Source organism: Crassostrea angulata, chromosome 6, assembly GCF_025612915.1.
Source record: "Crassostrea angulata isolate pt1a10 chromosome 6, ASM2561291v2, whole genome shotgun sequence".
NCBI classification, from domain to species: domain Eukaryota; kingdom Metazoa; phylum Mollusca; class Bivalvia; order Ostreida; family Ostreidae; genus Magallana; species Magallana angulata.
Genome location: NC_069116.1, coordinates 13,322,631 through 13,337,611, shown reverse-complemented (window position 1 = coordinate 13,337,611; position 14,981 = coordinate 13,322,631). Strand labels below are relative to the sequence as shown.

At 30.8% G+C, this 14,981-nt stretch overlaps 1 protein-coding gene across 1 annotated transcript in view; it reads left to right on the top strand.

Annotated features, from left to right (window-relative positions):
- Positions 1-514: 514 nt before the first annotated feature.
- The window catches only part of LOC128186672 (uncharacterized), a 74,169-nt gene continuing 59,702 nt past the window's right edge, over positions 515-14,981 (top strand). The window contains exons 1-5 of the mRNA XM_052856513.1: positions 515-572; positions 740-967; positions 4,553-4,669; positions 12,249-12,294; positions 12,763-12,858. Of these exons, the coding sequence (XP_052712473.1) occupies position 572; positions 740-967; positions 4,553-4,669; positions 12,249-12,294; positions 12,763-12,858 (488 nt within the window). The 5' untranslated portion in view covers positions 515-571. The remainder of the gene's footprint in view (positions 573-739; positions 968-4,552; positions 4,670-12,248; positions 12,295-12,762; positions 12,859-14,981) is intronic.

Sequence of the window (14,981 nt, the reverse complement as noted above, 5' to 3'; positions counted from 1 at the left end):
AAACTAGAATTTTCATTTCAGCACTCAAAATGTAAACAAAGCTTTGTATTGTATTAATCTCTGTAACTTGCTTAAAACTCAACAAATGACACTCAAGTTTTGGTTGCCTTTTTAAAATGCCTTACCGAAGCATTGTAAACAATTAAATCGAAGAAATAATTTTTGACCAAAATCGTGACCATGCCCCTTTTATTACTTCCCACATATTTTTTGCTTGTCGTATGGGTTTCTTAAATGTTGTACGGACACGCCTCAGTATTACACATTAGATATAATATAATTGCACGTGCTGAGTGGTCCGCCGTAACTTAAAAATTCCTTACTTTGACATATAAATATATTTCACGTTCGCTTATTCAAATTCTTTACATTAATTTTTAAAAATGGTGATTTAAATCTTTAAATTTATATATCATTATAAACATTGAAGTGTTTCTCTCATTTAATTATGCAACCTTTAACCCGTGTGTGAGAACGAAACCGAAAGTATGTAAAGCTGGGTTTTCCACAAACCTTTTTTTAAAACTAGTTGCTCCATAATGTTGTCGATGACTATACATCTAATTTGATAAGTATATGTTTATTTTGAAACAAATGATAAACCTATACTATAAATTGTTTTTTTAAACAAGGGAAAACTTACTTACGCACTAAAAATTAATGTTCTTAAAAACATTTAAATATTGTTCATATCTAATGCATGTAAAGATATTTTACGTAGGCTACATATGCTTTGCAGTGACAATCACGGATATGAATATCTGGCTGAAAATATTAATAATGTTTGTGGTATTCCACAAAGTCAAAATGAAAAGGCTCGTGGTGAATACAACATGTTTGGAGTTAGCTAAGCCCTCCAATCAACAGCTCCGTTTGACCTGTAGTCAATATGATTATCATTGTCTTCTGGATGAGACTTTCACCAATGAGTTTGAGGTCTGCAGGGAGTGGAAATGGATTCCTGGAGGTAAGAGTAGAAAACTTTTCTTCAAAACTTTGAAAACATAAATCAACAGCTTGAATGACAAGTCAGTAACCCTATGCAAATAATTATTGGGAATTAAGATACACATTTGTATTTTCCTTTTTGGCCTATGGAAAGAAACAAATTTAAATGTTGCTTTTTTAGCATGTTTTTATAACTCTTTGTAAAAAAAAAATGATTCCTAACTGTGGCTCAACCTTATCCCGGGAGATCATGATTTAAGGAGGGTGGCCACCTGATTAAAGTACTAGTAATGTCAATCATCTGAAAACCAATCGAAAATAAACATAGTTACCTAAACTGTTCATTTTTGGGAGTTTATTTTAATCAACTCTCCTATGCAGTTACTCTGGCAAACCGAATCTGAAACTGTGTTTGTAACTAAGCACAAATCATCACCGCTAATAAGTTCTTGAAAATAATCTTTAAATTCGATATAATGTACGATGAAACATTTTTTAAAAGGAAACTTATTTATAAATACCTTGGAAATAGTTAGATTTTAAATGATACGAACAATTTAGAAATGTTTTGCAGTCGTGTGTATTCCTACGCAAGAGTTCAATATTAAGTCTCGTTCAACCATCGGCTGTCTCCGTACATCTCCCACAAGCAGAGAGTCAGTCTATATTTAGAGGTCGCATAATCAAGCTATCACGTGACCTGGTATCTCTTACTTGTCGGAGATTAACGGAGATAGCCGAGCATCTGACTGAACGAGACTAGAGTTCATTATTGGTTGGATCCATACAATTTTTGAAATATTTCGAATACCGATATATACATGTAATTTGATGAAATCAATTCTATTTTTAAATATTACACAATATGATTCATTAGAGGTTTTCTCGAAATTCTTGTTGGAAAAGTCCGAGCATTCATATTATAAAAATGTGCGTAATTCAAATAAAGATTATAAACTACTTGCCGAGCAAATTAACATATGGATGATTTTAAGATAAATAGTAATCGATAAAATCAACTCCCGTCAGAACTTCAGTACTTTGATTTTCATTTGTGACCTATGTCAAATGCTATTTTTTTAAAATATGAGGTCCAAATCAGAATGATAATTTTCTTAAAATTATTGCTAAAATTTGGCTTGGAGATTGATATTTTAAAAAATGAAACAAATATTTATAGTTTGAACTATTATTCAATTATGATTTCAATAAAGTATGAAGTTGAGTACATGTAGTAACTATAAAAGTAATACATTGTAAATCAGTCAAAATTTTAAAAACAACTTGCTTTACTGGTGTCTTCAAATGCTAGTACATGATGAACACAACAGCAGATGTTAAGATTGTGACATAATTTTGGAGTAATCAAATTATAACCCAAAAAAATATTAATGATGCCATCTTTCCGAAATTTTGCATTCACATAGACATACATTAAATGTCTCAGGTAAAAGTAAAAAAAAGTACGGGTCACATCTCTGAAATTGAGATATGGCATGAAATAAGCTTTTTTAAGTATAAAATGGATTTAATTTTTTCTTGACTTCAATGAAATATATGCTAAATATGCCAAAATATATCGATGGAAATATCATAATATCAAATGTGTTTTTCAGAACAAATGAATTTATCATTATACTCAAACCATCTAAGAGTTTTGTCTGTGCTGAAAATTAGGAAGCTAAAGTAACAGCACTCTAAAACTACTGAGTTATGAAAATTGTTGATTTTCTTCTTGAAAATCCTCCGCCACAAAATGTAGTCTCTTCCTAAACTCTGTAAAAATATAATTTTCTTTTAACAATTTTGTTTAATGTGGTTAATTTGGCATTGAAAAATATAATACTAATAGAATTTATATGTGATGCAGGATTTTTAGACAAGCGATGACAAAAAAAAGTTACCCGAAAAGAGAGGAACGAACCTCTAAAAATCTATATTTCCTAAGGAAGAAGTTACACATGGTTTAAATGTTCTGGACAAATGATATTTTGAAGAAAAAAAATTGTGCCTTTAATTCATTGACACACTACTCACGGGATCATACTTTGACATAAAGATGCTTTGTGCGATGTGTGGTTAAAATTAGTTCAGTAGTTCCTGAGAAGAAGCTTAAAGACAACAGACGGACGGGCGACATAAAAGTGACCAGAAAAACTCGTTTGATTTTTTTTTAGATCAAAAGAGTTGGAAACAAGTCTAACAAAGAGTATAATAGCAACATAATCACACGGGACATAATTATACCTTCACTGTCATTCTATTGATTACAAAAATGGAAAAAAGAAATGTCCTTCTATGTACTTAAAAGGTAATGAACAAATTCAGGCATAGATAATTTTAAGGACGATCCCGATAAGGAAAAAAAAACTCCAATTTGTTGAAAAGGGCTAGAAGGTTGTGGTAGTTATTTTACTATATTAATCTCCTTTAATAAAGAGCTCTAAATGAAGGAATGGAAAATATTCAAATTTCAAATCTTTAGAATTTGAAAATGTTCCTTATAAAATGATTGTTGATGGCATGAGTGTAAATATATGTACCTAAAATTTTTAAAAAGCTCAAAGCAATGGATCTCAGGCAATGCATTCAGTCTATTGTTGTTACTTATTTGTTTTGATGATTATTTACCAGTCGTTCTCGAAGACTGCCTTTGGCGTAATATCGCGATGCCGTTAAAACTTGATAGAATGATATAGTTGATTTCTTTTTATCGTTTGTTCTACATCTTACCTCACCAAAAAGGTAATGTCCCTAGCCTGAGTATAATTTCTTCACTAAGTCAATACATTAAATTGAGGCAATCGTCTTCTTTAAAATCACTGAGGGTTTTTTGTGTCTAAAAACGTCCTTTTCCTAATTTCTCAGGTTTTGCAAGTTTACATATATAGTCACAAGTACTTCTTGTTAAGTGACCATTACGTGTTAATTATGTTACAGCTCATTACGTCATTGTTAATGTTTAATATATATCAATTAAACCAAAAACTCTGAAATTGGTGAATATCAAGATATTAATTTTGTTAAAATTATGTTACAAATACACTTTATTTACATGCTGAATTAAAATAACTAACAAATAAATTCTTAATTTGTGAAACAAACTTAGGATAAACTTAAGCCACCTCTATCGGTTGCCTAAGTTTTGGGTAAATTGTCCTAGCTAAGCACTCTTCTTCTAGTTTAGAATGTACTAATGTCCTTCTTAAGCACTGTCTTAAACTTGAGTACCCTTTATGTTACGAGCCCCTGATCTGATGGGTAATTTGTTGAGCGTGACCAGCCTGTTTAAAATTATTTTTGTTCCTCATCCGATGAATTTCTTATACTGACTTGTACTGTATTTACTCATTACAAAGTTTTAAAGCTACACAGAAGTTTCGAAACAAATCTCCAAATCAAGTCTGAAAAACTAGATTGGACATAATTAACTGACAGACAAAAAATAAGGGGATAAAGACTATTATATAAATAGGGTAGGAATGACTTTTATTGAATTCACTAGGTCAATGCATTCTTAGCTAAAATGAATCGATAACTTAGCTTAAGAATACATCTGAAATTTTCATTACTAGATAACTTCATTGTTATTTTTTATTTCAAGGAAGGTGTGCGTATTTCAATACATATGAGGCAGGTAATATCGACGGACGACCGTGTATTAATTCGGGAAAGTGGTTATGTCCGAATATGCAGTATTCGTCTGAAGAAACTACTAACTGTAAGTAACCTTTAACTGTTCATTTAACAGGACCTCTTTAAGTTTTCTAACGGTTGAATAGTAGGATAGAGGTAAAGGTCTTTATGGCTGTTCGTCATTCTGTTCTTGCTTTTTCCAGTTTATGTTTCTTTTAATTTACTTGTTAATCAGACATTTGCATTTAGATTGTTTAACTTTATATTCTTTTAATTACATGTACATGTGACTATTTTGGGATTTGCATTTAAAGTGAAACTTGGTCGGAACTTTAATTTGTTAGATATAGTGCATATTCTAGCACACTGTTTTATATATTTTAAAATATTCTGGTTTAAATCAACGTTATTTCGTAGCTAGGTTAATTTCTTTGATATTCAAATGTATTGGAGATAGTTTCGTGGACAGATAGAAAAATCTACCTTAATCAATTTAGAATTGATTTAAATGATTTTAACAAATATGTTCGGTAATATTTATACTTATAAATTAAGGCATTTTGCAAATAAACTACAAAATGTCTGCACCAAAGTACTTGCTTACACCTTTGGTATTTCAACACATATGTGATGATGTCCGTAAGGTATAACTGAATTTTAAGTGATCAGTTATTATTGTAAAATTAATCAAAAACCTACTTTCATTTTCGATAAACAAGTCCAAAATAGCAAAACGGAGAGTAAGGTGGTGGTGGTGGATCCAAGTCAGTGATAGTTTCGATCAAAATATATATTTGCAATAAAATAATATTGAATGATTACGTAAAGAGTGAATATACGTATTTACTATGATCCTTTTAAGAGAATACATAGACGTTTAGATTTGACAAATGTTAAATAAATAACATGAATCAATTCGTTTCTTTAGTGGGCGATAGTATTGATACTCAGTCGCTTGCGAAGCACGACCTCTGGTGAGAGAATGGGATAGAACTTTCCAGAACGGGGGTAACCAAAAACCGCGGATTGACTAATTAACGAAAAGTGTAGGACGAGTTCATCATGCACCATGAATCGGACTTCGATTACTACAAAAAGTTAATAAATAAAATGGAACAATTACTGCGACTTTAGTATTAATGAAAAGAACTTTCTAGAGCGGGGTGCCAAGAAACGGGGTGACTAATTGACATCATGACGGAAAGTGTAGTGCGAGATCACCATCGGGGAGATACTTTGAATCTGACAACTTTGGTTTAAAAGATGTATGCATAAAACGGGGAAGTTTAATGGGGATCCCCCCCCCCCCTCCAGATTGTTTTAATCTAAAATTCTTATCTGGGACAGTAATAGAAATTATATTAAAAATTGACCTAAGAACCAAATTTAGAGAGATGTACACTAAACACCCATTAACTGGTTTGAAATAAATACAATAACAAAGCAGAATGTTTTTATTTCAATATTTAAAAATAAGATGATGAATAAATCGGACAAATATATACAAAAATGAACCAAAAAAATGGTTTAACATATAAAGCATTATATCATAATAGTGTATAAAGTGTTAATTCTCGTGCTTGCACGGGTTATCATCTAGTTAGCTATAAAGAATATAGCATTTGAATAATTCATTTGTTATAGATATATAGAAATGAAAGATAAAAAAAATGTCAAATGCTCGCTAGAGGAAAACTATTAAAATATAATGGTTTACGGCACAACTGTTTGAGCGAGCGCAGCAGGAACTACATATACCCATAGACTTACCCACCCTAAAACAGTCCTTTACCTTTGGAAAGAATTCTGTTAAACCTCGGTCAGTTGGTCCACCAATAGTTTTCCATTTTTCTTTCCAGAGGATAAACATATTGAAATGAAATTTGGTATACAAGATCTAGGTCAAATGTAATATTGGATACCATCGAGAAATTTTCGATAGAGTTATCACCCTTGAACGTAGAAAAACTCTAATTATTTGCAGTGTCCGTTTATTTCTTCGTAGAAGATGCACATATTGAAATGAAATTTGGTATGCAGGTTTATCATGATAATATCTAGTTCAAGTTTATTTTGGGGTACGATCGAGCAATTTTCTACAGGTTTGCCCCTTTGAGTAGAATAATTCCAATTATTTGCAGTCTCCGCTCATTTTCTTTGCAGAGGTTTCAGTTATTTGCAGTTTCCAATCCTTTTCTTCACAGATGTTTCAAAGGGAGGGGGCATAAATGTTTTACAAACATCTCTTGTTCTATTTTTTCTCTTTGTTTGAACATAGACAACTTCTACATAATTATTTAAACATTAAGTTTTTCTATTTTCCCTCTTTTTATTTCTTACATGAGATGGTTTTCTAAGGAAATAATTTTTTTTTAAATTGTATTCACTGTTGAATCAATATGACAGTAAAACATTGGACTAGCAAGTTTATCATCCTCCTGTACGCAAAAGAATTTTTAAAAAAACAAAAATTAATTAGCAGTTACTGAAGACAGGGAGAAACTCATTTCAAGGAACACCTGTACATTTATTGCGAGAAATATATAACTTCACTGTGATGAAATAAACTTTCTTTTGGTTTGTTTATGTTTCTCAACGAATGCATGTACACTCCGTCCCAAGATACCATCGATTCACATTTTGCTTAATTATTCGATATTTATAAATACCTCAGAGATCCAACGATGTTCATTCAAAAGTATGAAACATATCCAAGATTTCTCTTTTGAACCCCCCCCCCCCCCCTTCAAGTTTATCAGATTTAAATACACGGCTAAAATTGTGAGGTCTACGGGAATTTTTGTATTGCAACAGACCCGGGTGATAACGTTGAGAAATTGTGCCAGGTATTCCGAGTGACTTCCGAAAGGAGAAAAGATGTCAACATTTCCCACTATAGATATCCGTAAAAAATCAGTTTTCGTTCCTGTGAATTTTTGGAGTGAAAAATTATAAAATGTGCATAATTTTTTTTTGATATTATTTCTTTCATCTATTTCAATAGTACTTCTTTCAAAGTTATGTATATTTTCTTCATTAAAATCGTCAAAATCTGCTGCATAAATATCTTGTGATAGACTATAGTACTCTCTAGGTTCTTATCAACTTTTGTACAAAAAAAATGTGATGATGATAAACAGTGTTTAAATCAAAAGTCTAAAGTAATAGTTAGATTATATTAAGTAAAATTTACGCGATTAACAAGGGGGCTGAGGGTGCGAAGCGATTGAACCCCTTCTTTATTGCGTAAATTTTACTTAATATGATCCAACTTACTCAGAACATAACCCACTTTTTCAAGGCTGACCATACGTTCTGCGCCAATCAGACATTATCTCTTTTGTTTAAGGGCTCTCTTAGCTGTCAATCGAAATGTGACATCGCTGTAAATTATATAAAATTCTTTACGATTAAAACATCAATTAAGGAGGTTGGCACCTGAAATACTAGCAATGTCAATTATCCAAAACATCATGGTTATAAAGATGGGGGTTTATTTTATTTGTGACCTATGTCACATGCCATGTTTTGGAAATACAGGGCCCCAAACAGAAATAATTTTCCTGAAGTTTTTGCAAACATTTGACATGAAAATTGATTATTTGAAGAAATCAAACAAGTATTTATAGTTTGAACCCTTATTTAATTATCATTTTAATACAGCATAAAGTTGAACACATGTAGTGACTATAAAAGTAATTTCGAAGTCAAAGTTTATAAAGTCTTGCTTTACTACTGACTTCAAATGCCAGTACATGATTAACACAGCAACAGATGTTAAGAAATGTTGGAGTAATCAAATTATAACGCAAATATAAAAAGTATTGGTAATGTCATCTTTCTAATACTTTGCATACAAATAGACATACATTTAATGTTTCACTTTAAAGTAAAAAAAAGGTAGAGGTGACATCTCAAAGATTTGAGATATGGCATGAAATAAGCTATTTTTAGGCCAAAACTAGAGTTAAGTTTTTCTTAACTTCTATGAAATATAAGCTAAATATGATAAAATATATCGATAGAAATATCAAAATATTGTTCAAATATGTTTTTTTTAGAATATCATGATTATATTTTATTACCCAAACTATCTAAAAGTTTGATCTGCACTTAAAATTAGGAAGGTAAAGTAACAATACTCTAAAACTAATGAGAAATGAAAATTATTCATTTCCTTCCGCCACAAAATATAGTCCCTAATAAACTCTGTAAAAATGTAATTTTGTGTAAACAATTTTATTCAATAAAGTTGATTTGGCATTGTAAAATATTAATATACTACTAGAATTAATATGTGATGTAGAATTTTCAAACTTGAGATGACCCAAAATGGCTACCCAAACCCTAAGGAGTGAACATCTATAAAAGAATATTTTGCGACTGCTGCTTTTTGATGAAAAAGTTGGATATGTTCTAAGGAAAAATACAAAACGGAAGCAGATCAAACACGGACCTCTACAAAACTTAAAGGCGGAATCAGGTGCCATGGGGGAGTGTGCATCCTCGGTTTCCCGGTCCTACCCGCCGTGTGCTCTTTGTCGTACTTGGGAAAACAAAAAACTCGCTAGACAATTTGGTGAACAATAATGACCTAACAATAAGTATGAAAAACTTCAGTCTGAATTTGACCTAGCAGAAGATATTATTTGCTGACAAGTTCGTTGTACCGACTATAGAACTTACAAAATCATGACGTCAAACGAGACTATTGATAATCTTATTTTATCAATTTGTTTTTCAGTAGCTTGCCTTGTTTAAGAAATTGTTTATACGTAGAGCATACACTTGCATATGGAATCAACTGAGAACAAAAACTCCATATGAAGGTCTTCAACCCTAACGGGATTGTAAATTGCGTTTAAAAGGTCAGCTAATTTTGACATAGCAGTTCAGGAACTATAGCAGGTACATGTATTATGGGATGCTGCAAACAAAGAAGAATCTGTAGGTTAGGCTACAGATGACCATATAGTAAAAATATATATATATTTTTAAATCTTCTTCTCTACTCCCATATGTTTTGAGAAAAACTAAATAAATGCTAATGATGTACATGAAGTCCTTTACCAAAATTGTCAAATTCATGGTTCCTGGGTCAAGGGTTCAGGTTTTAGGACGGGGCCAACGTTGTCATTCGGTGAAATTATTATAATATTGATTTAATATTTTCTTCTGTACTATCACAGTCGTGGGAGATAAAGTCACGCATTGTTATTATGTCCATAATGTCCTGATGTGAAATGGTGAGATTCGTTGTTGATATGTTGAATATGTATTTTTTATAATGATTGCTATTAGTCATCTATTAACAATTTTAACTTCATTTTGATATCTACATGGTAAATTGCCACTTGACAATACTGAATTGATATGTGTTCTAGTTTCGGAAAACTACTTTACTTCGAAAATCCCTCTCTCTACTACCACACATCTGTGAGAAAACTAAATTCATTATTATATAGACCCGAAAGCCCTCTACCAAAGTTGTAAATTTCACATCACCTGGGAAGGGGTTTTGACTCAAGGATGGTGCCAAAACAGTCGTACAGTGTTGATTTAATCCATATAATGGATGTGTGTGTGCTGTATATTATGTTAATTTTTTTTTTATTATTTTATTCAGCTCTTGAATTTTGATAAAAGAAATGAGTACATATTTAGAAAATAGAATAAAAGAAGGTGTCTATCAAAATTAAAGATATCATAAAAGCCTTTGGCAAGAATTTGGCTGGGGAGTGTAATTTTAACGGAGTTATCTTCCTTTGCTTGTTCATGTTTGATAAATAATCATTGTGAAATAACGTAATGAAATAGTTAAAATATTAAAACAGTCGAACAAGTATTTCTTAATTATTCAGAACAAAACATCAAAAACAGTTTTTATGTTTTTAAATAAACAGTAGACTTGTTAATAGCAACGTAAAAATTGGCAAGCTGAAAATACTGAAGTGTGGAATGTGTAGAATATTTTTAAATAAATGGTGTCTTAAAATGAATTTTTAATAACTGGTCATGAACAAGTAATACGTAAGAATTGACATAACTAAATAACTTATCAGTGGTTGTTGTTTTCGTATAAATATGCTAAGGGGTTGGGGGATGGGTGTCTGTTTTGCACTTGTGGATAGTAAAGGGGGTGTCGTTCTTTTAATTAAAACGTGTATACCAGCCTTTAAAGTTTATCTATGAAAACATAGATAAACATTGAAACATAAAAGCTATCTTAAAAGTTAAAAAAATATGGGACAATTAAGATATGTCCTTGTTGTAAGATTTAAGGTAGGAAGGTGGTTGTCATTACCATATTTTGATTTTTTTTTTCACTCTTAAATAAAGCTTAATTAAATGCTTATATGAGAATCCTCAACAGTTCTGTTTATGGGCGATGGTATTCAGGTGACCGTTAACTCTTGATCAAGCTACAAACCTAGATATAGGGTATCTGGCGATCTTCCAAAGAGGTTTTCTAGTTACTTATGTTAAAGGTCCCCAAAAGTTATGTATAAAGATCTCCTGTCAAGTAAATCGAAATATCTGCTGGTGTTCCCCAGGGACCGCCTTTAATTTTCCATATATTTCAATGATTTGGCTGTTAATAAGTTATCAATGTGTAGCATATTTGCTACTGATAATTCGCTTCAATATTCTTTAAACAACATACTTGACATTTAACATTATTTAAATCATGATTTGGAAATTTTAGAATCATGGTCCAATACGTGGCTTCTCAAATATGATCCACCAAAACAGATTGTTTTCTATATCAACACATAACTATGTTTTACCTATATTATTTTTTAAAGGTGATAGACTATAGACTGAAAACATTGATGCTATTGTAAAATGTGCATTTAGTATCTAAGGTCTTATAAAAACCTGAAGTATAAAATAGGTAGAGAACATCCCTCTTAATTATATATTACATTCATAAGACCTAGCCTTGAATATGCTTCGTTTGTGTTGGATGGCTGTTCGATACATGATTCAGACAAACTTGAAAGAGTTCTATTATGCTTCGTTTGTGTTATGACTATTTATTTGATATTATTCAAAGTAAACTGGAAAACAGATCACACTATCACACAAAATTAGGGTCAGTTTAATATTTTGAAGTGAAGATTATTTTCATTCTAAAAATCATTGTACCTGATGCTGTTAACCAATGGAATTCATTGAATGTAGCGGCCAGAAGAGCCAACTCAGTCAATTTATTACTTAAACAATTGCCTAATGTTACAAAACCCACTTAGTATTTTTCTTTTGGTAAAAGTTGTACCATCATAATTCACACCAAGCTGACTCATAGATGTGTATTAAATTATGATCTATATGTTTGTTATATTACAAATAACCCATGGTGTTTATGTGGTAAAACAGAAGATGTGTATCATTGTTGTTTTCTTGTAAAATTCATTCTAGAGCTAGACACAACTTGTTTGACCAATCATTTATGCTAGCTTTTATTATGTATTATATTTAAGGAGAAGATCCAGTAAGTTGCAAGAATTTGTATCTATTCCTTTTGAGTTTATCTCAATAAAATATTTTCAAAACAAAATACGATTCTGAAAGTGTGTGTTGGGGGGGGGGGGGGATGATAGTTTCATTATTATGTGATACTTGTATTAGGCTATCTAAACTATTTTTTACAAATATTGTAGATCCTGCGTGTCATATGAAGAAAACCAGCGTTGCTATAACAACAAGGTATGTATATCATAAATGTACATGATCTATCATTTAAACTGCTAAATACTTTCTTTGGTATATGTACTAATATGAAGGTACACAACCTTATAGAATAGGCAAACCACGCTAATTATTTCTAAAATTTTCATGAAAACAATTTTTTTTAAAACATTTTCACTACCCAAAATAGTTTTTTGACTAATTGTAGTACAATTATTGTTTTTACCATTTTTAGTTAACACGCGCCAGATATCTAGCACTATTCATTTTTAAAGCAACCCTATCACAACCCTCTCTGAATCAGAAAAGTATAAAGCAAATTTTAATTCTTGTTAATTAAACCTGTTGAATAAGTAAATGATACATCAATATATATATATCGTTATTATTTCCTTTTTAAACCGGAAATTATTGTAAAGCAAACAATAATACATCCATAATTATATAGAAGTATAGAACTAATGCTAAATTTATCTTTTATTTAAGTTCCTTTCAGGTTGCTTCAGAATATCCCTCCGATAAAAATAATTCGACTTCATTACAATTTCATGAAACCATTGGAAAAACAAACGTTAGAGCGGGGTAAGAATTTAAGTGTTATACACTTTTGAAAAAAAAATTGGTGTAGACTTTGACATATTTTACACAATAGTTCAATTACGGTATTCATTTATAGCTCACCTGAGCTGAAAGCTCAAGTGAGCTATTCTGATCACATTTTGTCCGTCGTCCGTCCGTCCATCCGTCTGTAAACTTTTTACATTTTGAACTTCTTCTCTTAAACTGCTTGGTCAACTTCAACCAAATTTGGCACAAAGCATCCTTATGGGAAGGCAAATATAAATTGCAGAAATGAAAGACCGAACTGTCTTTTGTTTTATATATTTTAAGGAAGGAGTCTTTTCTGGTTTTCGACTCGTCAAACGTAAATTTGATTAATTGTTCATTAAATCAAGATGAAAGGAAATTAAAATAGTATATTTTTCTTTCTTTTTTACTATCATACAACTTGGCATAGAAAAATGTAACCAATGTTTAGAATGGAACAAGGACTATATTTTTGGCGTAATATTGGCGTAGGAAAATATCACATGTTGCGCAATTCAGAATTGCTGCAGATTATATATATATATAATGAGTCTGTTTTAGCATTTTAAAAACAATAACAATAATGTTGGATTTTTTTTTTACTAATGTGAACTAATAATATGATACTTGGGTTTCAGAATATGTTTTTAAAATATGATTTGCCTATCAAATAACGTTTTTATAAGCTTTTTAAAGCTCCCATTCTATACATTGATTTTTGTGAAAAAATCACTAAAATCAGTTTTTCTCTCTTATGAAACGGTCAATATATTAGCTTTTCTGCCAATTTATATCTTTATATAAAGTCTTCATAATACATAAAAAATAGAAATATTTTATTATTGGAAGCATTAAAAAAATCAAACTTTCTTCAAAATTTCAGAAAATTAGAGGAAATGCGGGCTAAGCAATATCAATTTTAGTATAAATATTTATTCCAATTTAGTAGTATAAGCTGATAGACACTCTCATGGTCTATGATTTCATTTAAGATTTGAATCTTTAAATCTTAAACAAATGTCTACAGAACTATAAAGAGCTACACTTATTTTTTATCACTCTTTAAGTTGAGGAAAAAGGTAGTGACCTTGACCTGACCTTAATCCGAAAACAAAAAGATCAAATTTAATTAAACTGATAGAATCATTAAGTAATATGATCCGTTTGACTGTGTCAAAATTTCATGCATTTCTTATTATAAGAAGTATGTTTGATAATAAAAAGACTCCTTCCTTAAACATCATTGGTACTTGAAGATTACCAATTTGTTTTTTCTTTTCTCAATCAAGCCTCGCTAATTAATAAACAACAAAAAACTCCTTAAAAATCGAAACGATAAATAAATACAAATACCTGTTAATTTTCTTGCTCTTACTCAGTGCATTTAAAATAAAAATAATTCCCAGAGTTCCGAATGTCAACATGGTGTGTAAATTAGAAGCGAGTAAAAAACGTTGGTTAAAAAGTGTTGAATTCCTCATTAGTATGAATTAAATTTTAAGATGAAATGTATTTACAGCCTCAAAATGGTTTGTTATGAATAATTTGATTGTTATTATCAATGCAGCTTCATAAATTTTCTCCAAAATCGTTATGAGCGATTCTGCAATTTTTTTTTCTATATTACGGGTATATGGGACGCATTTTAACTGTGATGAATGCCTGCCCGAGACACAATTAGATTATTTTAACTAAGCTGAGTGTAGTGAAATCAATAGCATAATTGTAAGCTTAATTGGGTATGTAAATGTCAACAATACGGTGTGTCGATGCATCTATTTCGTAAATGTACGATATCATTTGCAAAGTCAACCCGTGCACGCACGGGTCAATGTCTAGTTGACTATAATAACTCTTTTACATGTCACGTGAAACATTTTTCATTCGAGTGTATTCATCAATCAAGTAAGTAAGGTTAAAAAGTCACGGGAGTTTACGCCAGGTTAACAACAGTCGTTAATGATTGGGAAGACCAATTAAATTTTTGAATGTTTTTAATTTGAGGAATTGAGCGCATCGAGGCACATTTTTATTTTCACATCAAAAGGAATTTTTTAAATAAAATCTTATTCCTATATAGTTTATTCCACCAACTGGTGTAATATCGTACAATAAAT